We start from the raw sequence: 27,853 nt of genomic DNA, 5'->3' as shown, positions 1-27,853 counted from the left end.
GTCATCAGTCCCCTAGAACTTAGAACTACTTGAACCTAACTAACCTAAGGACATCACACACATCCATGCCTGAGGCAGGATTCGAACCTGCGACCGTAGCGGTCGCGTGGTTTCAGACTGAAGCGCCTAGAATCGCTCGGAGATACCGGCCGGCGGCCTTGTGGTGATGAGGCAAAATGAGTTCCAGATCGAGACTCGAATCTGGCATTCCCTGCTTACTGGGCAGCTGCTTACCCACTGCACCATCCACACACCGAGTTTATCGTAAATGCGCAATCTATCTCGACACGGTCCCAGATCGACTCACATTTCCACCCACTGCCACCTATCCGCAGTTAAAGTCCATATCCTCCATGCTTGCTAATTTTAGATTCCCGGTGGAGTTCAAATGAAAAATGTGCATCTGCCTTCGAGATTGTTCATGTAATTGATTCGCCTCGATGGGCAATGAATCGACAGCCTTGAGTGCCGATGCACGTTACCTTCGACCTCCAATGGGAACCTAAAAATTAGTGAGCGTGGAGGGCATGAACGATGACTGTGGATAAGTGGCACTAGTTTTGATTGTGTGTCGACTGGGGATCGTGAGGATAAACACTGTGTCTGGGTGTAGCAGGTAAGCAGGGTCCCTGTTCGGCACACATTTTAGCTCGTCGCCGCTGATTCCGCACCAAATCCCCATGCAGCTGATATTTGTTCTTTCCCTTTTCCTTTCCTTTCTCCTGGTATCATTAGTTCCTTTGCTTTTCCTTTCCTTTCGCCCCCTCCACATATTTTGAACACACATAGATTTAATTACGATTAATACAAAGTTGTTACATGTATAAAAACTTTCCTATTTCTTGAGTTGTTATTAAGACAGTCGTTTGTACATAGAATGGTTTCTAGAAAGGATAGAAGACTAAGTTTTAACGTGCCAATGACGATGATGTCATTAGAGACAGAGCACGAGCTAGGATGGGGAAGAAAATCTGATGTGGAATGGCTATGCCCTTTCAAAAGAATCGTCCCGACATTCACCTTCAGCGAGAAAGAAAAATCATGGAAAATCTAAATGGGGTTGCCGCACGGGTTTAGAACCGCCATCCTCCCAAATGCGTGTTGCGTTTGCTATCAAAGTGCAAAGATATTCCTTGATTGCGTTTAAAGTACTAATATTCGTGCTTCAAATGGCACGTAGTGTGAAAAAGGAGGGGAAGGAGGAGGGGGGGGGGGGGTTGTTGCTCGCCATTCGAAGGCATCACGACGGAACTCAGCTGAAGAAAGTTGAGAACCTGCAGGAGATGTAGTCTTTGAGTATGATAGACGTCTTGTGCAAGAAGAACACGTGGAATGGCCGGATCGTATATTTTCTTATGGAGGCAAAAGAATAAATGGAGATAAATTAAAATTGCAATTTACTTCAATGTATATTAAAATTGAAATGTTAAAATTGGAATGTTGAATGTGAAGTGAAATTTTAATTTGTTTCACAAAGAAGTTGTTCCACTTAATTATGAGTGCCTTTAAACGCATCTAAGCTTTCAGGGTTGTCCAGCTTCGCCTATGTTTAGTAAATTTACTTGTATGATGTAGTTTCCTACAGTCACCTTAATGATCCAAGTGCTACGAAGCTGTAGCTGCCGCCTTCCGCATCGCTGCTGTTGCACGCGGCTCTCTTGTAAAGTTTATTTATTTCTCACGTTATACGTACGTGACAACCTACACTCGTAGCACATTCTGGGATGTATGAATGCAGTCGTGTCAGTTTTGGGGGGAGAAAATATTAATAAATTACAGTTCCAATGCAAAGATGACCTATTGCGAAGGAAACGGATCACATGCAGGCTAGAACTAACCCTCACAATGCCGCAGAGACTAATGTCTAATCGTGCATATATAAGTATGTAAACTTGAAGCACAAATTTCCAGAGTTGTTAAAATGATGAAATTGCTCACTTTTGAATAATTATTTAATTATACCACAGTTCTCTTCAACAAAACAACCACTTTCGTATTTCTGTTCACAAGATATTACGCCTCAGCGTTTATATAAGTAAACTTAATTCTCAAATTCCGTAATGTCTGCTGTGCAACAATACAATTAGAATCGCTCCGAGAACACGTCTGCCGGCCACGGTGGCCATGTGGTTCTAGGCGCTGTAGTCCGGAACCGCGCTACGGTCTCAGGTTCGAATCCTGCCTCAGGCATGGATGTGTCTGATGTCCTTAGGTTAGTTAGGTTCAAGTAGTTCTAAGTTCTAGGGGACTGATGACCTCAGATGTTAAGTCCCATAGTGCTCAGAGCCATTTGAACCATTTTTGAGAACCCGTCTTTCTTATCCAGTACCTCAAGTCGTGGTAAATACTATTGTTAATCCAGTGACGTGGTATATCAGCAAAGAGTCGTATTGCCTACACAGGGTTTATTCTCTTTCTTTCGCTGCCGCAAATACGTTAATTTATAAGCGGGCATAGCGCCGAGTTCGTTGAACACGTCTGTGTGGTAAAATATTCAGCACTGCTGATATACACAGCCCTTTCAAATTTAGCGCACTTCTCATCTCTTGTATCATTAAATGGTACCCCTCGTGGTAATGAAATTTTTCTAATAAACACATAAAGGACGACTAAAGACAAGCAAGCACTGTACTCAGTATCAAATGCTGTGAAGAACATAATAGCAGCAGATACAATGGTTAAAGGCAGCATAAGACAACAAGCTACCGCTCAGTAAGGTCGGTGATACCGTATGTTCGGGTACAATAGAACAAGTTTTGCCATGGAAATTTAACTTTAAGGTCTCCCTGTTTGGGCAAATCTCACCGGAAAACCATGGAAAACCCCGGGAAAGACTTGTCAACCTTCTGCTTGTCTGACTGCAAACCAGTCAGCATCATATGGACTTCCCATATAATTAGTTGATAAGTTTAAATTATTGATAACCCACACGGGTTTAAAATTGAAAGAGTAATTCACTTTCAAATCTCAGTTACTGACATATCGGTATTTTATTACAGTAACTGTCCTTTGCATAATCAGAAAAGTTTTTATAGCATTTGTCAGTGTCCATTCATGTATACTGTGAGATTTGGGTGTAATTGAGAATGTTCAAAATGCGATCCTTGCACTCGCTGGTGGGATATGAAAGCGCCGTCGTCGAAACTGCACGACGGATAGGAAGACAAGGTTAAGATCTCGATGGTTTGAAAGGTGGAAGATGGGAAGTCCTTTTTGTTGCAGAAGCAAGTGGGATGGAACAAGAACTGGGATGATCATCAAGTGTCCGAATATTTTGGGGCTGATGACATGAAACCAACAAACATGTATTAGACTAAATCAATGAGTTAGTTCCTGAAAATAAAACGCGTTAGTCCAACTTGTGACGTTGTTACCCCTCCTGATCTTCCGAATCGGAAGTGTAATTTGCAAATGATAATAGATCTGAAGATTGTCAGAAGTCAATTGAGGTTTTATTTCGCCACTACCTCATTAGCAGTACAAGAAGGTTTTCCGCACATATGTCACAGATAATTCACAGAATCTGCTAACAACTTTCCACTAACCACAACAGTTAACATCTCATTCATGGTCTTCCGCATACGACTGGCATATTCACAATTCGTGCGTTTCGATCACTTGGGCTTTCTTTTCATTTATTTCACTTTATATTTGAACTGAAGGTTAACATTGTCATTATAGACACTGCCACTTCTTCAATACAAGTTCATAGTGGTTTGTATCATGACTCTATGAAATTGCAACTGCAATAGCAGAAAACACAGGCAAGGTAATTGATGTTAAATTCTATCCAAGTATTGCAGATGCGGAAATAGAATGACCAACAATCATGATGCTGATTGCCTAGCTAACTACTCTGGAGAAATTGGAGTAATGGAGCTAAAAGGAGTTGTGGAAATGTTCCAAGAATCGCTCTCGAAACACGGAGTGCGGTACAAGTATTATCAGTGTGTGGGTGAGGTATGTGTGTTTCCCTTTTCTGATGAAGGCTGAGCGAAAGCTTTAAGTAAGTGTCCTTTAACTGTGCCTCTCTGCAACTTAACGTGTATACTTTACGGTAAGTGGAAGTCTTATCTTTTCCTACATTGCTAATATTTTTACCTAGAGCTTGAGGTTTCTGTTACGACAAATTAGTAACAGGCTCTTTCGATGGTGCTGCTTATTTTAGTGGTTCTGTATTCTGTCACAAGCGTCCGCTCTCGACGATCAGGGAAAAGAGGGCGCGAGTTACCATACATTCACTGCAGAGCACATGTTTGTCAGTTGCTGCAGCCAACTGTAGGAACGAATACCATATAATAAAACGCATCCTACATACTGTTACGGACATTTATAAACTTTTTCATGCTTCTCCTAAATAATAAAATGTTGTTGTTGTTGTTGTGGTCTTCAGTCCTGAGACTGGTTTGATGCAGCTCTCCATGCTACTCTATCCTGTGCAAGCTTCTTCATCTCTCAGTACCTACTGCAACCTACATCCTTCTGAATCTGCTTAGTGTACTCATCTCTCGGTCTCCCTCTACGATTTTTACCCTCCACACTGCCCTCCAATGCTAAATTTGTGATCCCTTGATGCCTCAAAACATGTCCTACCAACCGATCCCTTCTTCTAGTCAAGTTGTGCCACAAACTTCTCTTCTCCCCAATCCAATAAAATGTATTGCATGAAATTCAGTGTGCTTTAGAACAACCTGTTTTGAAAATACCTGATGTTGTTGATAACCGCTGGGCGAGTACTTGCAGCATGGTTCATACTGTATTCCTATGGTGTTATTCCTTAATGATGGCTTATGAACATATACACAAAGACAGTGCGGATTTAGAAAGTTTGGCACGAGGAATTTTATTAGAAATGATGATTAATTTAGTCTACAGTTACTTAATACTTAACAAATAATTTAAATAAATATCATAGATTAACGAAAATTTTAACTATTAATACCATTGATATTCTTAGTATGGTATAATTAAAATTTGAAGCCTCTAACATACCCCTCCCCTCCCGCCTTCCCTCGGATGAAAGCTGCTATATTCGTCACTGATCGGACCTTCAAAGAAACTACAATGCTCCTTGCGTGCCTCAACAAAATGGGACGAAACATTGGTTTTCAATACGAAATTCATCTGACCACCGCATAATAGCCAAGAGTATTTTCATAAGTGGCTGATCATCTCCAACACTTCACTGTGAGTGCACGTAGGTGCATTTTGGCAATTGTTCTTCATAATAAAAGCATTTTCTTCTTTATCGGTGGTTATTCACAGATTTGAATATTCAAAAGAATTTATGTCTTGTCTTGTTTCACTGGACCAGCTAAGGGCCATTGAGGGTACAAGGATTTCCCAGTGCTAGACTCGGTCGCTCAAGGTAACGGTTGCATCTGCACTTAAAACTCTTTTTGATACCGTAAAGGTTTTGCACTTTGAAATAATGGATTTTTTTGGAAGTGGTGCAAAGGAGCAAAGAGTCCTCAAAACGTTTGTGATAATGCTCATAAGGGGTGACCCAAAAGCCAGTTAACAATTGAAAATGCATTAATTCACGGAATAATGTAGGGAATGGGGTAAAATTTGACACATATGCCTGAAATGTCATGGAGTTTCACTGAATCCAAAACCTAGTGCAAACACTGGCTAACAGATGGCGTTGGACAGTCCATCTCAGTGATGCCGCATAGGGTTGCGTGGTACGCCGATACGTTGTAAAATCGCACCATCCCTAACCTCATATTGCTACAAACGTGAGAGATCTCTTGTACCCATTGTTTGGCGAGAAAGTTCTTTGTAACAAATGCTCACCGTGTTAACTGTCACTCATAAACAATGCCTGTATTCGGGAGAGAGTATTCTGAAGAGCACTGTAAAGTATATCAGTAAGTGTGGTGAGACATTGCGATTAGATATTGTTTTTTAGCTTCTCTAATGGCGTCTTACAGTCGTAGTAGACATCCGACTTTAGGTAAGACCACAACCAATAATCACACGGATTGAGGTCTTACCTTCCAACAGGTGTTAATAATCCAGGCTAGGGACGATGCGGTTCTGTAACATATCAGCGTGCGTACAGCTGATTTTATAAGCGATTCTCATGTGGCGTCACTATTTATTAATCGAGGCCCACGAGAAAGACAGGCCCCGGCACGTACGTCACGAAGGTAGGCCGAGCTCGCTCTCTCAACTCAGCAGAAAAATGGCGTTTCTATACTTGTAACTGTGTGTGTGTGTGTGTGTGTGTGTGTGTGTGTGTGTGTGTGTGTGTGTGTGTGTGTGTGTGTGTGTGTACAAACGAGAATTGTATCTTCTACTGAAATCCATTATTATGGTATCTTACTACACTACTGGCCATTAAAATTGCTACACCACGATGATGACATGCTACAGACGCGAAATTTAACCGACAGGAAGAAGATGCTGTGATATGCAAATGATTAGCTTTTCAGAGCATTCACACAAGGTTGGCGCTGGTGACGACACCTACAACTTGCTGACATGAAGAAAGTTTCCAACCGATTTCTCATACACAAACAGCAGTTGACCAGCGTTGCCTGGTGAAACGTTGTGATGCCTCGTGTAACGAGGAGAAATGCGTACCATCACGTTTCCGACTTTGATAAATGCAAGACAACAACCATCTGCACGAACAGTTCGATGACGTATGCAGCAGCATGGAGTATCAGCTCAGGGACCATGGCTGCGGTGACCCTTGACGCTGCATCACAGACAGGAGCGCCTGCAATGGTGTACTCAACGACGAACCTGGGTGCATGAATGGCAAATCGTCATTTTTTCGGATGAATTCAGGTTCTGTTTACAGCATCATGATAGTCGCATCCGTGTTTGGTGACATCACGGTGAACGCACATTGGAAGCGTGTATTCGTCATCGCCATACTGGTGTATCACCCGGCGTGATGGTATGGCTGCCATTGGTTACACGTCTCGGTCACCTCTTGTTCGCATTGACGGCACTTTAAACAGTGGACGTTATATTTCAGATGTGTTACGACCCGTGGCTCTACCTGTCATTCGATCCCTGTGAAACCCTACATTTCAGCAGGATAATGTACGACCGCATGCTGCAGGTCCTGTACGAGCCTTCCTGGATACAGAAAATGTTCGACTGCTGCCCTGGGCAGCACATTCTCCAGATCTCTGACCAATTGAAAACGTCTGATCAATGGTGGCCAAGCAACTGGCTCGTCACAATACGCCAGTCACTACTTTTGATGATCTGTGGTATCGTGTTGAAGAAGCTGCTTAGGTAGCTGTACCTGTACCGCCATCCAAGCTCTGTTTGACTCAATGCCCAGGCGTATCAAGGCCGTTATTACTGCCAGAGGTAGTTGTTCTGGGTATTGATTTCTCAGGATCTATGCACCCAAATTGCGTGAAAAGTAATCACATGTCAGTTCTAGTATAATATATTTGTCCAATGAATACCCGTTTATCATCTGCATTTCTTCTTGGTGTAACAATTTTAATGGCCAGTAGTGTATTATTAAGCCTTAATACTTTGTTACGGCTGTATTAGGACACAACAAAACTAAAATCATTTCAAAAAGATGATCAGCTGCATAAGACACCACATCTTGTATGAAATGAGGACTATTACGCAGAAGAGACTAAATGCTACAAACAAGGCGTTATACCATTTATGTCGAGAATTTATCTTAAATTATGTTGTGCGACTGGTAGTCTATAAGACTTGCAGCAGCAGATGCAACTCTCATTAGTACGTACACACCCGGTTGCGAGTTAACAGGTTTAGAAACGCATTTTTTCTGCTAAGTTAAGCGAGCGAACGAGCTCAGTCCTACCCTGGTGACGTATGCATCGCCGCCTGTCTTTCCCATGGGCCTCAGTACTGCTTGTTCAGTGCAATATACTGGTCACTGTGTGGAAGTTTTTGGGTTTCGATAAAACACCATGCCATTTCAAAGACTTCTGTCAATTTTTAGCTCTCTACCCACATTATTTCGTGAAGTACTGACTTTTCTAATGTTAACGCACTTTTGGGTTACCTATGTATGCCCTTTCCTCGGTTCAGTTAAAAATGTTTACTCTAGTTGAAAGAAACGAACTGTCTCTTACTCTCATGCCGATTTTCTCATTATTCGTAAATTAACATCTAATGGCCGCATCCACATTTACACTGGTAAGTTCGCACTCTGTATAGGTCAACGACTGAATGTCACTCTGTGTGTTACAGGCTGCTTTGGCTACTTGGCTGTGCCGCTGGAGCAACAGCAGCCAGCATCCTGATCAACCTGGTGTGGTCCCAGTACATCACGTCCCCCACCATCACGACAGTGGAGTCAACTCACTACCCCATCTGGAACGTCCCGTATCCCGCCGTCACTGTCTGTAACATAAACAAAGTTCACCTCACCAATGCCGTACGACTTTATGAACAATCGTAAGTTTTAAACTGATTCTGCTGTAGCCAAATCTGGTTGTCAGGTGCTGTTTCAAGGGAGAGGAGACAGGGATCGTGTAGTAACTTTTGCTCATATAAACTTCCACGTTTCACGGCTAACTTTTGGAAAATAAAGTAGCATGAAGTTTTTCGATAATGGAATTCTAGAACTTACAAACTACAGGGGTTGAACAAAAATTTGGAAACGCTAAAAGAAATGCAACCTGGAACAAAAATCCAGCTGCCAACCTAGCCTGCAGGTTGGACTGTTGATTTGACCACAAACAGGACCTATGCAAGATCTGGAATAAGCTGCAAGTGTCAATCGTGTTCAGAACAGTGGTCTGTGTGGCTGCATGTGCGTAATGTTGGAGTTAGGTGAAGTCGAACATGGGCAAATTGCTGGTGCTCATACGGTGGATGCTTCTAAATCTCTACATCTACATCCATACTCCACAAGCCACCTAACGGTGTGTGGCGGAGGGTACCTTGAGTACCTCTATTGGTTCTCCCTTCTAATCCAGTCTCGTATTGTTCGTGGAAAGAAAGATTGTCGGTATACCTCAGTGTGGGCTCTAATCTCTCTGATTTTATCGTCATGGTCACTTCGCGATATATCCGCAGGAGGGAGCAATATACTGCTTGACTCCTCGGTGAAGGTATGTTCTCTAAACTTCAACAAAAGCATGTACCGAGCTACTGGGCGTCTCTCATGCAGAATCTTCCATTGGAGTTTATCTATCATCTCTGTAACGCTTTCGCGATTACTAAATGATCCTGTAACAAAGCGTACTGCTCTCCCTTGGATCTTCTCTATGTCTTCTATCAACCCTATCTGGTACGGATCCCACACCGGTGAGCAGTATTCAAGCAGTGGGCGAACGAGTGTACTGTTACCTACTTCCTTTGCTTTCCATAATGAAGGTAGCCGAAGTGTTTGGTGTTTCGACAGGCACCATATCAAAGATTTTCACCCCATAAAGGAAAAGTGGAAAAATGTCATCTGGCAAGTCACAATGCAGACAAAAGCATGTTTCGAGTGACCCTAATAGACGGTCAATGTATAGGAATACAAGAAAAGTAAGAGGACCACAGATGCAAAAATCTCTGCAGAACTGAATGTTGCACTCACAAATGTTGTCACACCAAAACAACATGAAAGAAGCTCCGAAAATAGACAACTGTGGGGCGAGCTGCAATTCCAAAACCACTCATCAGTGATACAAATGCCGTTAAACCTGGACTATAGGGCAATGGAAGCGTATCATTAGGTCGGATGAGTCTCCTTTTACACTGTTTCCAGCTTCTGTCCGAGTTTACATCCCAAGAGTGAAACATGGTGGGTATTTGGTGATGTGGGGAGCTGTATCGAGGAATTCCATAGATCCCATGGTTTCTCTTCAAGGCTCCATTACTGCCAAGGATTATGTGACCATTTTGGCTGATCACGTCCATCCCATGATATATTGTTTGTTCCCTAATGGTAATGCTGTGGTCCGAGATGACAAGGTCTTTATTCATACTGCATGCATCATCCAGTACTGATTTCGTGAACAGGCAGACCGGGCTCTAGCAGGGGGCAAACTGGACTATCTGCCCCGGGCGGCAATTTCAGGGGGTGCCAGATTCATATTCTTGAAGAAAAGAACCTTGTTTCACAATGAACCTAGCATCTGTTCACGTTGGTCTGTCGATTATTCGTATGATTTTGAAACGCATCCCAGCTAGTTTTTAACATTTTTTAACCCATTCGAAGATGATTTCTGAAAGAATCATACACTGATTTTTGGAAGTAGGCCTAGTGTGCATGATGTCTCTGCCAGACAAATCTCCGTTGCATCTAGTATAAAAACTTTCATACAGACAAAAGGGGACGGGGCTATATGAGCTAAGCTGAGTGAAGGGAGACGAAAATTTAATAGTCATGGGTGACTGGAATTCAACAGTAGGAAACATGTCTTACGTTTCCTCAAACATATATGTTAAAAAATATATGTTCGAGGAAACGTAAGACATGTGATTCAGCCTTAAGTGTGCCAAAGTGCAGTGCTACACTTGTTCACACAGCATTCTTCTACCGCTTAACACTATATTTCGCTCTGTGGAATGCTATTCAAAAAGATATGCACTATAAAATGAACATATTTTTGAAAAACCACTTTTTTAAAAATTTTTGACGTCCCATCTCAAACAGCCAGTGGGAAGGGAGGGGGGGGGGGGGGGGGGGGGGGAGGTCACTATCAAGTTTTTGCCCTGGTTCGGAAATAGCCTATTGTAGATCTGTGGTTGTGATTTGTGAACAGGAGAATGAACTGTCACATCTCCCCTAGCCACCACTCTCACCAGATCTCAACATTATTGAGTCCTTGTGGTCTGCTTTGTAGAGAAGGGCGTATGATCAGTATCCACATTGTTATCTGAATTTGCCGTAATTTTGCAGGAAGAATAGTGTAAGATCACATACAAAGATTGTACATAACCTGTGTTATCAATTTTTAGATGACTCAAAGCTCTTTTTAATGTCAATGCTTGTTCTACACCAAGCTAGCAATGGTAATGTGTTGTGCCTGTGGTATTTCCATATTTCTGTCTATCCCCTGTATGTTGAATATGGGATACTTTTCCGATACTTAGGTGAGGATTTGCTCATGTGGATAAGCTTTTGACCTGACCAATAAACACTACAGCTAGGTAAAGATGCCCATCCATAAGGTGTCAACAACAAACCAGACTTGTTAAGTAGGTAGAAACTACTGAAAGAAACAATGTTCCAACTACTTATACAATTACATATGCATAATTGTAGATCAGTGTTGACCATTGTAGTGTGTTGCGAGAACTGTTAACAGTGAGTTAACATTTCAGTTTCATGTCAAGTAAATTATGAAGTTATCAAATATGAGGGAGTTTGTTGCTATTATAGTTCTTAAATTAATTAAATGAAACCTGTATTTCTTAACTGTTTTGACTTACTGAAATGCTTTTCAGAACCTAAATTTTCTGAGTTGCAAATTCTTGCATGCAAAAGAAATGTGTTATTCACTAATAAATAACAACAAATTATTATTATTATTACGATAAAATATTCGCTACATTTCAAAGCAATTAAACAATTCAGTATTAGTACATTAATACATTTTATATTTTTTATTGTTGTTATTATTATTAAAAACATATACGTCTGTGGCACATAGAAATCTGGGTTGTGGTAAATTATATTACAGAGGCAGTAACAAACTGTGAATCCCTCAACCAGAAGCAAACTGTGGCTCCACATGTTGTTGCAGTTCAACTGCAAAGAACATCCTAAGTATGTAGTAGTACTCACTTCTCACAGTTTCTGTGTCAATAAATGGCACATGCTGATTGCTGTGTTTTTACATATTAAACAAAAATAATTGTTTCTTTGCTAGTACCATTATTTTTGTGAGATGTGCCTCATACATAAAACTGAGCAAAAGATAAAAACATGTGAACAATCTTTGTTATGTAAAGAGTGATAGCCCTCCATGAAGACAGAGTGGTGTATTGTGAAAGAAACATTTGATCATCCTCAGATTATTATTAAACCAATTATAGCCCCTTCATGTGAATGGCCTGCTGTAAGACAAGGGACATGAAACACAGATAAATCACTAACAGTTGCAAGAAATATAAACAAAGCCGAAATTGTGGTTGTTCGTCAGACTTTTCACATGAAGCAATGTCTCTGCCACAGTATATTTTAATGCTTGTTCAGGATTATGCAACTGTGGAATGATCTCATGGTTAAGTAGCAGAAGAGATGAAAAAAGAATCCTTTCATTTTTCTGATGAGACAAAGTGAATGGAACTGTACAACTGATAACAGTCACACTGTTGTAAATGAACTTTTATTTAAGGAGCAATTGCTACATCCCACAATAATTGCACAGATAATTGTATCAATAGGAAAATTCAATTGAGAAAACCAATAAACTATTATATGCACTTGTCTGAAGGCTTATACAGCCATCACTTTTCCCCACCTGATGGAGTAATGAAGCCAGTAATTTTGCAACAGGATCCCACGTTTGCTGTTTTGATTTCTCAACATATATTCTAAGCATCTCGATGCTCTAGTTTCTGAAACAATACCAAGCAGGTGCAGCAGACCATTTTCCATCAGATTTTTATAGTAGACCAAATATACCAAAACAGAGGCTATTTGAAATAATATAAATTAATAAACAGGAATCACTTACTGATGTTCTGCAAAACACGAGGAAGAGTTTCCTGTTTAATATTATAATCATGTTCTGCCAAGCACCAGTAGAGAATTCATGTAATATTATAAATTAATTAATTCAAAATGGTCTCAAAGAGGTAGAATTGCAAATGATAGCCTTGTGTATAAAAGGGTTTAGTAGTCAATCTGATGTATAGTATTATGTCTTATGTATTGAAGTAACTAGGTCTTGTTGGGGTAAACACTTTGGTTGCTTTTCCCAATCATCAGTGTGACCACTTTTCCCAGTCAGATGCCATGTTGGCATTAGTAGTTCATAGATGATATTATTAAACCAAACGAAGCAACAAGGAACTAAATTTGTAGGCCAAAAGATATTGTTCGAACATTGATATTGTAAGAAAAGTATTATTCTCCATGTAAATGAGGTAACAGAGATAATACAAATTACTTTGTAGACTAGTCATAGGTGAGGATGCTCCAGGTTAAATAACAGAGATAGTGGCTACTGTGAATCTACACTTTATTTGTGGGCATTGATACATGTGAGAATATGTGTACACCACAGAAGTTCAGAATGAACTAGGTTAAACATTATCCCACTTTGGAAATGCAATGATGACCAGAGAAATTCCCCATGCTGCATCATGCAATTGATATTAGAGCACCACAGAATGCAGAGCACATGGATGTGGATGGTGTAACTGCAGATCCTGTCTTCATGCGCGTACTCATGACCAGCCTGCTGGCTACTTACTCAGGCGCATGGCTGGACCACTTCTCACTGTGTTGAGTAGGTGGAGCATGCATGATCAGAAGCAGTCAGAAAAGATGGAATTATGCAAGAGAGGTGGTAGGGGTGGTGAGGTCATCTAATATGGGATGGATGTTGGGGTTGGTGAATGGTGGAGGTTGGGAGGTTGAAGCAAGGGAGGCGATAGTACCATAGCAATTCACGTGCCATGCCCCAGTGATAAATTCTGGAGTTAAGCATGTTTTTTTAGCAGCTTTGACCATGAGAACTTCATCTGCTGAAAATTTGGAAGTGATGGAATCTGGATAAACATCCAACAAGTGTCTGTATTTTCAAGGAAATGTTCCTGGCAGTGTACCATCATGAATGAATTGTCATCTTATTGTCCTCTCACAATGACAATGTTGTTGATTAGTTTGACTGAGATCTCATCAGGTCAGAACTGGCATAAGTTCACTTGCATTGTCATTTTTGTTGCCATTTATGTCAATTTGTGGAATGTCATATACAGGGTTAATGCTACTTCCAGATGTGTCAGTGGCATTAAGTAGGGTCCATGACAGTTTAAACCTGATGAGCATAACAGTAACAGGGAAAAAACAATGTTAAATAAAATACATGATCATTTTTTACTCATTATAATGTTTGATAAATAAAATTCATTAAAACATCTGATAACAAGCCACAATCAAAGAAAGCATATACTGCAACAACCATTTGTAGGTTATAATATGATTGGGTGATCTAGCATCGCTTCATAAGAAATTATACAACATCAGAGGGCACTGTAACATATTGAAAAAATGCAACCCATTGCACTTATGGAAGTTAAATTAAGTCTGCATGGTTATACGTTACTGCACAACTATGCATGGATTGGATGAATTCTTTCTCTTTTTAATTTCAATTATTCCTTTTCACTATCTCATATTGAGGGGTTCTACTTCCAGAATGTCATCATATTGAGGGGTTTGACTGGACTTTCAAATAACTTACCAGACAGAATGGCTGCTTATGTAAGAAGCACAAAATCAAGACAAAAAGTCCTTCAGATATATAAAGTGCACAGACACACAAAAACATATCACATGTGCCGCATGTGCGTGTTGCTGCTAGACTGAATTTTTCATTGTTGTTTCATGTATTGTTGATTAGCAATGTGAAGCAATTAATTATTACAGCATTATTGAAAAAGCATAATATCTAACAATAGAGGACAAACACCCTTATGTTGAAAAGTATGGCAGAAGGAATTATTTGAAACAAAAATTCAGATGGTGAAACTTGTGATTCTGCTGAAAAAAAAAAAAAAAAAATCCTGAAGTTTGCAAAAAAAAAAAATTGGTGAGAAATTACATTAATTATAAATATTCAAACATTTGTTTCTTAGACACAGCACTTTAATAAATTTTTTATTATAGCTCTATTCTTTTACTTTCCAATGGCACCAAATTGAATAAAACGGATTCATAACTAAAAAAGTTACAGTGGTTACAAACTTACAAGGCACTTCATTTATCAACGCCAGTTGGTAGAAGGGGACCACATTTCACAATGGTCTCCTAATTACAATTTTGGTCAAAAAATTCCAGAAAAAATATTTTAACCCTAACTCATTATGTACATTCTTACACCTAATTTTCAGAAAAATCTATGACATAAGGGCAATGGCCACTGGGTGATTTCGCATGAAATTACCCATATGTTTCCAGTTATCTTCATATAATTTGGCAAACTGTTGTGTAGATGACATCCAGCTTTTACATAGTCTTTGTTAATATGAGCTGATTTCCTTTGATATCATAATTATTTTTATTTCTTGTCATTATGGATATCTCTATTTAGCATGGCAGATGGTTACTTTTTACATGAATAAATGTTTCGTGTATGTAACTGATGCTACTCATGATATGTTTAGTTTCCTGAATTTATTTCTGCAGGAATCTCTAGGATGTAACTTTGTATCTTTAGTACTCTTTGTATGTCCACATTTGTAGAATTTCTCCAGACCAGGATACCATATGAAATTTGTGAGTGAACTAACCCATAGTACATTGTTAGCAATGTTAGTGTTTGTTGTCTTTCATATTTTTCTCATTAGAAATTTACTTGCATTCACTTTGCAACAGATATTAGTTATGTTTTTCTCCTGTGTCGAGTACCGGTACCTATCCACTGCCATGCACAGGAATTTATAGGTTTCCATGTCTCTTTTAGAGCCAAGTCTCCAGGCTTGATAGTAATATTGTTCAGATTTTTTGATTCCATGTATTTGCATGTATGTGGTTTTGTTTATTTTTATAAAAAAAAAAGATTGTTTCCTCTGAAATAATTGTATTCATTTTCCATATTTAGAGAAACTCACTTCTGCCAAGTCTTTGTTGAAACACTGCTTATAACAAATGAAGCTTCATCTGCTTACATGACAGCATTTCCACCTACTATTTTGGGTGCATCATTTACATATAAAATAAAAATTTGTGGGCCAAGCACTGATACTTGAAGCAGTTCATATTTAACAAATGCAGAATCTTAGTAGACATTTGTAACAGTATTTTATGATATCAGTTGCTTTCCCCCTTATTCCATAAGACTTATGCTTTTCTAATAATATGTTCTACCATACACAATTAAAAGTTTTTGAAAAGTTCAGAAACATCTTGCAGACTCTCACTTGTTAGTCTATCCCTTAGTTATGCATGCTACAAATTAAGCTACTGCTGTGTTAGGGAATCAATCCTTTCTAAACCTATGCAGGGCATCATTCAGAGTATTGTATTTTCTATACAATTTACTAATCTGCCTAATTATCCTTTCAACTATTCTATCCTTCTGTTATAATATCACAGGCAGCCTTGCATTTATTCTATGGCTCTTTCTATGTAATTTTCATAAGTAGCATGTCTGGAAATTGAAATTTGGCTTTATAATTTATTTTTATTTATTTATTTATTTATTTTTCAGGTGAGCTTTGTTAGACATCTCATACTGTTCTGTATTACATTTGCAATTACTTTTATACATTTTGATTTTGTACAGTTAAAGTATCTTTTACCTTACTCAACCAAGATCATCAGCATACCATTTAAGTGTTTTAAATTTTCTGTCTGCTTCAGTACTGTTTCTTTTCAGTGGTGAGCAAGAGAACCACAATTCAGTACATGTTTCACATAAATTATGAAAGACAGTTTCGATAGTTGCTTTATCTACACTGTATTCATGAACAAAGTCTCAGTTTGTGTTTATAAGGAAGCCCTGAATAACTTAATACATCCCTCTTCCTGACCTCTAACCCATGTCATGCATTATTTGCAGCCACATGATCATTATCTGACTGTGTGTAATGGTATGTAAAGAGTAGTGGAGCATAATCTGTGAAACATTCATTTTCTGTGCTACAGTATATATTTCTGTTGGGAAATTAACTATAATATGTATAAATTTGTGTTTATTGTTAACTCCAACTGAACTACTACTACTACTACTAACTTCCTTAGGTTTTCTGCTGGAATACACAATTTATTCGAATGAAATATTTTCATTTTCTTTTGTTTGAAAAATGTAGATCAATGTATACTCATTTCATTCCTGCAATTACATTTCTTGTGGAGATACACCTACAAATTACAGTTGGTGTAATTTACAGTGTGTTTACATGGTTTGCTCAACCTTGCTGTATATTATATGAAAATGCTTCAATTTTTGAAACCACTTTTCATAATGTTACCAAATAAAGTGGTCTGTATCATTATAATTTAAACTGCAAGAGATACTATTACAAAACAGTGTCAGTAAATTAAGTAAATTAAATATTTGAAATTCAGTACAGAAAAAGTGCTTGTTCTTCATGGTATTGTACTATTTTATAGTGCTTAAGTGGCCAAACATGATCTGCATGTATCTCACTTCCAAAAAATATAATAACAGAAATAATTACGTGCTCTTGTTGAATAATGAGTAAAAATTCCTTTTTTCATTTACAATTACTTCCTGTTCCAGAGGTATCCAGGACAAACTAGAGGAAGATGAGTATTATGGATTTGTTCAACAACTGGCTGAAATTATCCAACCAGAGAAAGTAAATCAATTTCAACACAATATAAGTGAACTAGAACAAACGTTACAAGAATACAGCCTTGCTATGGAGACACTGATGTTGAGAGTAAGCTGCTAATTATTCTCATGAATGGCGTGCTTAATGAAATAATTCTAGCTATGCTAGTGTAAACTTCAGTGAACAAACTTTTTTTTAAGACTGCTTTTTATAATTTTACAGCTTACACAACCATGTTCATCTCTCATGGTGAAGTGCAAATGGAGAGGCGAAATAACTCCATGTAATCAATTATTCACAATGCAAAAGTCTGATTCTGGATTCTGCTGTTCTTTTAACTATTACCCTCCAGATGTGGATGCTGATACGTAAGTCCACTGTTTGTGTTTTATGTGTTGTGGGCATTGATGTAAGAGATTACTGAAATCAAATTAACTTCAGTAGTAAGAAAAATGATGGACCTGTAAAAAGAAAGGAAGAATAATATGGTTTTGCTGTCTGGGTCACACTGAGTGTTAGTTTCAGCTACCTAATCAGAAAGGGTTTCCTTCCTCTACACTCAGTAGGTATCGCCCTTTCATACATTGTCTGATAGTTGTCTCTTAAGTGTATGGATTCTGTAATGGAGGTGTAGTGTGGTGTAAGGTTTGTGTTCTATGATGAAGAGAGGAAGAAGAGAATGAAACCTGGTGCTGACACATGACCCACTACTCATGAATAATACCAAGGTGGCTCCTGAATTTAATCACCGTGTCCAGTGGAAGGGTTGTCAACAGTACCACAAGCTCTCACTACAAGAAACAGAATGGAACAGTTTTGATGTTTTGAACTTTACACTACCACCCTCCTCCTCTTCCCCCCAAATGCTGATGATGAAAGTTTCTTCCACCTTCAAGATTCCGACCAGCTACCTCTGAATAGAGCACACTGTAGAGGCATGTGTGACTGCCCACAGCTACAGAAGCAGGTTAAGATTATTAGTATTGATATTTAAGAAGCTCATGTGTTCTTTTTTATTGCAGTTAAGTTCAAACTGATACTTAGATACAGTAACATTTATGTAGACTTCTGTTATATTGGGAAATAAACATTAATTATCACCAAAAATTTGAACATTACCTGTCAGATGAGAGAATAACCATGTAATGAAGTAAAATGTCTAATTGTTCAAATGTAAATGACAGAATTTAATTTTCTAGTGATAGTTTTCTTCATGTTTATTTTAGTTTTTGTGTGCTTGCAACTTATGGCATAAACTGTGCACCTTGTAGGTAGTAATTTCACTTTAATGAAATAGAATTATCAAGATCTCACTTATAAGGACTGTGTATGATATCAACTAAGTTGTTATTCATAGAAGCTACTTCACTTGAAACAACAATATTTATTAAATGATAACAAAACTTGCTGATAGTTACAGACTTCCACATGCAAACTTATAGGATCAAAATTATGCAGATGAGAATATGAGGTGAGGGATAAATGGTTGAAAATTTATATTTCTGGTAGTCTTGAATAAGAAAATGGTGAGGTACATGTAGTAAACTACTTATGATTCATAAGGAACAATTGACTGGCACTTCAGCATTAGTGGTGCTACATTAACAAACAATGCAGCATCCTCTGTTTTGTATCATCAGTTAACCACTTTTTACAATTTGTGACTGGTTATGAAATATGGAGAATTACTTGCAGGTGCACATTTATAGGATGGTTGCAGCATGAGGTAGTGTCCATAAATATGAACGAAAGGACACAGAAAAATTTCACGTAGGAATCATCCTAATTCGAAGAAATGTTTTATCACAGACAGAAACTTACAATAAATAGGTGATTCATATATCAAAGACAAATAATTGTTCACACAGTAGAATTTGAGGAGATCATATTGTATTGGTAATAATAAACTGCAGGAACATCTGTAGAAACGTCCCAGAACTGCTCTCATTAATAAACAGACACAATGCCCACATAGTACTAGGGACAGAAAGTTGGCTGGAACCAGATGTAAACAGTAATGAAATTCTACACTCAGATTGGAATGTATACCGCAGAGAAAGGCTGGACAGTGAAGGGGGAGGCATGTTTATAGCGATAAAAAGTGCAATAGTATCGAAGGAAATTGATGGAGATCCGAAAAGTGAAATAATTTGGGTGAAGGTCATGATTAAAGCAGTCTCAAACATGGTAAATGGATGTCTCTATAGGCCCCCTGGCTAAGCACCTGTTGTGGCAGAGCACCTGAAGGAAAAATTGGAAAATATTTTGAGTAGATTCCTCGACCATGTTATAGTTCTGGATGGAGATTTTAATTTGCCGGATATAGACTGGGAGACTCAAACATTTATAACGGGTGGCAGGGACAAAGAATCCAGTGAATTTTTTTTAAGTGCATTAGCTGAAAACTACTTTGAGCAGTTAAACAGAGAACCGGCTCATGATGATAACATATTAGACCTTCTGGTGACAAACAGACCCGAACTATTTGAAACAGTTGATGCAGAACAGGGAATCAGCAATCATAAAGCGGTTACTGCATCGATGATTTCAGCTATAAATAAAAATATTAAAAAAGGTAGGAAGAGTTTTCTCTTTAGCAAAGTGACAAAAAGCAGATTTCAGAGTACTTGACAGCTCAACACAAAAGTTTTGTCTCAAGTACAGATACTGTTGAGGATCAGTGGACAAAGTTCAAAACCATCATACAGTATGCATTAGCCTCAACCAGAGATAACTTACCTTGCCCATGCCCTCCACCTAACAGTTTCTGCCCCTCTGTAGTATCACCTCCTCCCTGTTCTCATCTTCTACCCTCTTTGTGTGCCATCCTCTGCCATTGTAACCACCAGTGTTTTCCTCTCTCTGCTCCTCTCCTTTTCTGCACTTTCTCAGTATACAGCCAATAAATCTAAGCCTGTCATCTGCTTTATACACAACTGAACGTATGTGATCATTCCATTTCATGCCCCCACAAACTGTTACATCCAGATATTTGTACGAGTTGGCTGATTCAGGATGACTCACTGATACTGTCATAAAAATAGTATTTTTGTTTCTTTTTTCGTTTTGTGATGTGCACAGTTTAATGTTTATGAACATTTAAACAAGTTGTCAGTATTTGCTCTACTTTGAAATCTCACCAAGATCGGACTGGGTATTTATGAAGCTTTTTTCATATAGTACCTCATTATAGGTAAATGCACCCTATGCAAAAATCTGATGTTATGGTTAATGTTGTCTGCTTGGTCGTTAACACAAAATGAGGGGTCCCACTACACTTCTTAGTGGTAGTTCTGAAGTTGTTTCTAGTTCTGTCAATGACTCTTCATTCATCTGTGTTTCAAAGTGTACATCCTTGCTTTACCGAGAAATTCTAAGTCCCATTACAAATTTCATTAGATGCCCTATATGATCATACTTTCACTAATAGGGATTGGCTTGGTACCCAGTCATATACTTTCTTGAAGTCAAGAAATGCTGCATCTGCCAGATTGTCTTGATCCATAACTTACAGGATGCCATATGAGAAAAGTGCAAATTGGATTTTGATGGATTGATGTTTTCAGGATCCAGGGTTGGTGGCATGGAGGAAATCGTTTTGCTGAAGATACTTCATTATGTTTGTACTCAGAATGTATTCTGTAATTCTACAGTGCATGGACATCAATGACATTGAACAGTAATTTTATGTATCACCTCTGCTACCTTCTTGGAGACAGGTGTAACTTGTGCCCTCCCCTAATGAATGGAAACAATTTTTTGTTCAAGAGATCTACAGTTTATTGTGGTTAACTCAGATGCAAATTCTCTATAGAATCTGATAGGGATCTTATCGGGCCCTGGTGCCTTGTTTAATTTGAGGGATTTTAACTATTTCATAGCACCCCTGACATTAATATCTTAATCATACAGTTCTGCAGTGGCACAGAATAGTACTTCTGTATCTTCCTTAACAAAGGAACCTTTGGAAACTGAGTTTAGTATCTTTTTTTTTGCTTTGTTACTCTGTGTCTCCCAAAAGTGTCTGTACACCAACTTTGGTGCCACTGACAGTCTTTGCATATGATCAGGATTTCTTGAGGTTTTGTGAGAGATCTGTGTATAAAAATGCACTACGGCAGGATTCACATATTACCTTCTTGACAGCCAATGTGTTTCATATAGTGTGTATCTTCTGTAGCCTTTTGCTTTATTTTACACCTGTTATACTATAGTCATTATTTCTTTGGACATTTCTTTACACAGTTAGTTTACTATGGAAGGTCCCTTCCATTATAACTTTTCTACTATAAATATATCTATACTATAAAACTAAATATATCTACATGTGAGCCACAGTTCTACATGCTCCTGCCCAGATGGAAATATGTGGAGTTTCTCTCTGAGATGTGACACTAGAGCCTCTTTATCCAGCTTACTGAAGATATGAACCTTTTTACTTGTTTATCTGACCTCCATGGTTAGGTAATCATTGTTTCAACAACTGACTCATGGTGGCTGGCACCAATTTCAAAATGTACATCCTCAAAGAGGTCAGGTGTACCTATTGCCAATAGGTCTATTATATTTCCATCATGAGTGGGCTTCCAAAGTATCTGTTCCAGATAGTCTTCAGAATAGGCATTTATTAATATTTCTGGGAATGCCTTTTTATGCCAGCACTTACAAAACTGCAACTAATAAATTCTGTTGAATTGTATACATACTGTTGGAAGCCTGAGAGTTCATCAAGAAAATAACTCCATAACTTAGATAGGACTGAATGTGAAGATCATAAGCAATGAATTCTCACTACTACAGGACTGCAGAAATCTTAATGTAATGTAATATCTTGTACAGACATCTTTTATTAACCTGACACATTCCACATCATTACGAAGTGTCGTATTCATGATCTGTGGAACAAGTATTAATCTAATCTAAGACATAATACTCTTGACTTAACTTGCTATATTCAATATTTGTATCTCATTTTAGATTATATTGCAGCCACAAACCAAGAACTGTACTTCGGGGTGCTTCATGTAGGCTCCTCCACCTTGATGAAAATTATGCTTTCAGGTTTTGGATATTATGATAGTATTTCATGATGTAATAATAAATCCATATCAAATTTTCAGTAGCTTCTTGCATTTAATCAGAAATTACTATGATATTATGTCAGAAATTTTGGTACAGTAAAATATTTTCTTCATTTAAATTTATATTTTTGTGAAATTACTTTATATAAATGAAATATTAGTACAAGGACATATGTTGTAGATTGAAATCCTCTGAGAAAACTATTTGTATCATTTTCAAACTGTATTTTATGAACATAAATGCTTACTTTTGTTCCAAACTTCATGGAATCATAGCAGCTGAATCTATCATCCCACTACTATTGTTACATATATAAATGAGACTGTTCATATTACTTGGGAACTATTTGTGGTGGAATATTAGCACACAACTGCTTTGTGACATTGAACTGTGTCCTTATGCTCTGACTAGTGTAATCAAAATTTATTGCTTCAGGGCAATGAATAGCAATATGCTACAGATGTGTCCTTACCTCCATACTGGAAGACACAGATGGTTGATATCCTGTGCAGTTTCCTGGAAAATGATGGCTGAAGGAAGGAAATCAAACAGAGATATGTCTCCAGTAGTTTAAAAGGGACCACCATTAATTTAGCACTTTCCTCTCCAGCCCATGTAGATCTGCTAAAAGCAGTTGCCCAGACAATGCATATGAACAGTCAAGCTGCAAAGAGCTCATTTGGTGTGTGAAAATAATCAAAATGTAAGAGTGAGAAAACAAGTACCCAACAAATGTGAAACCAGACAGTCTACTGTAGGTGTCTCTTCTAGAACAAGAAAAGTTCCAGAGAGAAGTACTGACTTTTTTTATAGCTATCTCTGGGGAATTCACTTCAACATCACCATCTGGAACTAGTGTGATCAAGAAACTATCCAGAGATGTAAGTGATAATGTCTCACCCTCCTCTAACATTACCTTTTTTTATATAGAAATAACTGATACCATGTATATTCTCAAACCTGGTATAGGTGAACATTCTTAGCTGTTTAACTGAATGAACTTCATATGATTTTGTATAGGATGTGTTATGTTCCAGGCTAGAATGTATATAAAGAAATTAATTTGTTACAATCATTATGTGCTAATGGTTAATGTTACCCTTTTTTTTTAAGTTATTTGACGTTACAAAATTTGTGGTGTACTTAAAATTCATATTATTAATTGCACAACCTAACACTAATTATTAAATTTACTTCTGGACTCATTTATAAAGTATTGATGTATTTTAGTAAAGATTCTTCATTGTAAGCTCTTTTATTTGTAAAATCTCTGGAAATTGTGAGTACCACAGAATGTAAGTAGTGGTGGGCATGCTTTTGATGGAATCAGATGTGTTTTTGAGTTTGTCACTAATAATATAATTTGTGGAGTGATAGAAGTGAAAACTGAAAAGTCAGTGTGATTTAGGAGAATAAGGTAAAATAAAAAGATATTCATAGCATTAGGCAAATCTTCATCAGTTATAGTGTCTTCAGGAACCCAGAACATTAAATCAAAATTTCAGCTGCAACAATGTCACCCTAGACAAGGCTTGGAGCCAACAACAACAACAACGAGATAATGAAGAAAAGTAAAATGTTTTTCTTTTGTATACAGAGCTTTTTAAAAGTAATGAAGATCCTAATAGAACATTTATGGTGATGTGTGGGAAAGTAAGATTACAAAGTACACAACCTGCAATTGACAGAAGAATGTACAAGCAAAGCGAGAAAACTGGTGTGCTGCTGCAGAAGTATTCAGACCTGTCCCTTTGTGAGGATGACTCATTACTATTTGTACAAATAAATATCAGATCTTTAAAAAATAAAATTGATGATCTCAATATTTTGTTAGCACTGAATAGGAATATTGTATTATGTATTGATGGACACAGGCTAAGTGAAGATCAAGTGCAGTTATATGTATCATTAGATTTTCACTTAGTAATGAGTTACTGTAATTGAACACAACACTATCATAGAGAAGGGGGCTCAGTATATGTTAGTGGTGGCATAGTGTTGCATTACAATGTCCTATGTGTTCATGATTATTGTAGAGGATATGTACTGGAAACAGTGGCAATGTTATTGTCCATTTTAAAACTCATACATCACACACTAGTATTGAAGCATTTCCACAAGCCATACAGAAATTGATACTACACTTTGGGAACTGGCCTAAACACAGGATTTTAAATTTTTGTGACATAAATACTTACAGTGCTAAAGATACCTAAACAACTTGATCTATGCAGTATTCTAAGATCACAGGACCTCCTATTGCATTAATAATAACTCAACAAGACAATCTGCCTGCCTTTTAATGTAGTTAAATGTATGTGTTAAAATTAAAAATTACAGAGCCTGTACCCAACTTCAGTGAAAGTAAGTACATTAGGCTTCTGAATGAGGAGAACGTTGGTAACTATAGAACACAGCTGAAGATGACAGACTGGAATGGTGTTCTACTTACAAGTACTCACATTGCAAATCAATTTACATTATTCATCAGCATACTGGCATATACATTCAAAACTTGTTGCCATAAAGTAATGAGAAAAAATAAGCGTACCACCAGGAAACATGGTCTCAGATTTTTGAATAGCTGGTTCACATATGATCTAGAAAGGCTTAAACTCTGTTAATGATTTCCTACAGAAGCAGGCAACAATTCAAAGATTGTTTTGAACCCCACAGTGCTTTATTAGTAATGGTCCAATAGAATATGGTGTGCTGAAGCCTCCTCTGACCTTTCAACTGAATTATTCAGCCTGTTATAGGGGATCTACAGTTCAATGTGGATTCTGAATCACAGTCCAAATCTGTATTTTTCACATAAAAAGCCAGAGGTGGAATAAGTAATAAAGGGCACACAAAAATCCTAGTATTGGTCAAGGATCAAATCTGAGGCCTTTGGATTTGTAGTCTGGTGCTTTGACACCCCAGCCAATGCGACACCAATTTTTTATTATGACAAATCAAAGAATAGTGAAGCAGAAAGAGCAAAATACATACAGTTAAAAAACAAGTACAAGGCAGAAATCAGATTAAGAAAGTTCAAGATAAATGATTATGTATTAATAAGTCCCAAAATATATGTAAAGCAACCTGGACTGTTGTCAAGACCCATATGGGCAGAAGTAAAGATATTAGCAGAAATAGCTCCTGTAATTCTCTTATCACACCAGATGATTTCAACACAACCTTTATTAATTCTGGCAATGTGGGCAACATAGCTGCAACTGAACATTGCCATAAATATGACAACATCCATAACTCAAATAATGGAAGTACCTTCCCACAAAATTTAGGAGACATAGTTCATGCTTTTAATAGGAAAGAGGTGAAAGTAAGAGATAATAAAACTGTAGTAGCAAAATTAAGTTACTTGTAATCAGAAAATATTTATGGTCTCTCCAATTCTGCGATAAAAAAACTGTGGGCATGGTAGTACATCCAGTATGTTGTCTTACAAACCATATGTTGGTCAGTGACTGTTTCCCTTCATCCTTAAATATGATGATCATTACTCTGGTGCATAAAAAAGTTGACTAGTCTTATCCTAATAATTATTGCCCAACCTTTCTTGTATCCATCCTTTTGAAAGCAGTGGAATACTGCTTATAGCTCCAAAATGGTCAACATCTGTTCCAAATTGTCAACAGCAAAAGCAGCAGAAAGCATTGTTTCATTTGTACTATGATCATTTGAATCAAGATTGTCTGTTAATGTTAACCTTTTGGATTTCAGCAAGGCATTTGAGTCTGTGAGCCATAGGTTTCTGCTAGAAAAACTCTGCTCCTATGGCTTTAAACGCTCAGAACTATCTCTGATCAGAGCCTACCTGATTTACAGAAAAATAATTGTGCAGTTGAACAATATGAGGTCAAATACCTTGGATGTTATGTGTACAACAGGGTTTTGTGTTCAGATCTTTACTCTTCATTATATATGTAAAAGACTGGCCCAGCATTATGTTGTGTAAATCCAGACTCTACATGTATGATACCACTTTTGTCTCAAATAGGAAAAATTCAGGAGTATTACAGCATAAAAATAGGGATCATCTCAGAGCAGCCAGTAAGTGCTCCCAAAATAAATGAATTGTGTATTAATCATGAACAAACTGTAAATATTTTCTTTATCTTATGCATTAAATGTGACAGCAAAAACTGTGCTTCAGGTAAACTTCTTGGGATGCAGCTTGACTTGAAATTAAAGAAGAAGAGTTGCAACACTTACATCTGTATTAAGTCAGCACATCTTAGGTATTTGTTAGGTAAACTTAAGTCTTGTGATAGTGATAAGTTATTATTCAGTGGATACTGTGCCTTTTTCCATAGGCCATTTTGTTATGGGGGAGTTCCCCTGTAACATAAAAAACTGTCAAAGAAGACAAGTGCATCTGTGGAGTTAGACATGATCATTCTTGTACACCAAATTTCAAAACAGTAAAAATACCAACCGTTACATCTTCCTTTATACTGATATAATCACATGCCTAGAACAGCAGACTGACTTAAGAAAACTAAAAATAGTTACAAATACATGAGGCAAAAACTATTTCACTTGTTGGCAGTACAGGCATACAATGTCACTGAGCGTGTTTGAAAACACCACACAGAAATGTCTTAGAGAAAAAATGTTTTATAAAATTTGCCCTATATGTGACCATAAATGCTAATATAGTTTCATTTCAATTAAACTTACGAATGGAAATCCATTAAATACTTCATATGCTGTGAGATGGACAACTTTGTATTTTTTTCACCACATATCTTATTTATGTAATGGTATATGTAAGTTTGTATTTATACAAAATATGACATTGATAGCATTTCTAATGCTTAAAGATGGATAGTAAATAAATAAATAACATAACATAACATAATAAATAAAAAGTATTGTTCCTAGTTCAAATTCATCAAGAACACATTTGATGCAGATTGTGTGACCTTTATACCTCAGATCAACCTGTCATGGAGATTTATGTCATTTAATGCTATTTAGAATTTAATTCTTCAGGTATGTAAGCCTAGTGCATGTATGCTTACTAATCCTCATGTGACATATTGGTGCAGGATTTCTATTTTTTCTTTTTTACAGTTAATATAAATGAATTTGAGGCTTGTTTGAATCTTGCAAGGATTTTCAGTTTCTTACTAACTGTCATGTGACATTCTGGTAGAGGACATTTTTCAACTTTTCTCAGATTTCATTGTTATAAACTACAGAAGGCAGTGTAGCCAAATGCCATGTGAATCCTCACATTGAAATTAAAAAAAGCTATGAAGTTAACATAGTAAACAAAAAGTTCTGGACAGAAAATAACATCATAATCATCAGTCGTTTAGCATTCACT

General features: G+C 37.5%; 1 protein-coding gene across 1 annotated transcript in view; it reads left to right on the top strand.

Moving 5' to 3' along the window:
- The window catches only part of LOC126360153 (sodium channel protein Nach-like), a 195,020-nt gene that overhangs the window by 80,354 nt on the left and 86,813 nt on the right, over positions 1-27,853 (top strand). Inside the window, exons 3-5 of the mRNA XM_050007691.1 lie at positions 8,209-8,415; positions 17,376-17,538; positions 17,653-17,798. Of these exons, the coding sequence (XP_049863648.1) occupies positions 8,209-8,415; positions 17,376-17,538; positions 17,653-17,798 (516 nt within the window). The remainder of the gene's footprint in view (positions 1-8,208; positions 8,416-17,375; positions 17,539-17,652; positions 17,799-27,853) is intronic.

Source organism: Schistocerca gregaria, chromosome 1, assembly GCF_023897955.1.
Source record: "Schistocerca gregaria isolate iqSchGreg1 chromosome 1, iqSchGreg1.2, whole genome shotgun sequence".
Lineage (NCBI taxonomy): Eukaryota > Metazoa > Arthropoda > Insecta > Orthoptera > Acrididae > Schistocerca > Schistocerca gregaria.
This window is presented reverse-complemented; position numbering and strand designations above follow the sequence as displayed.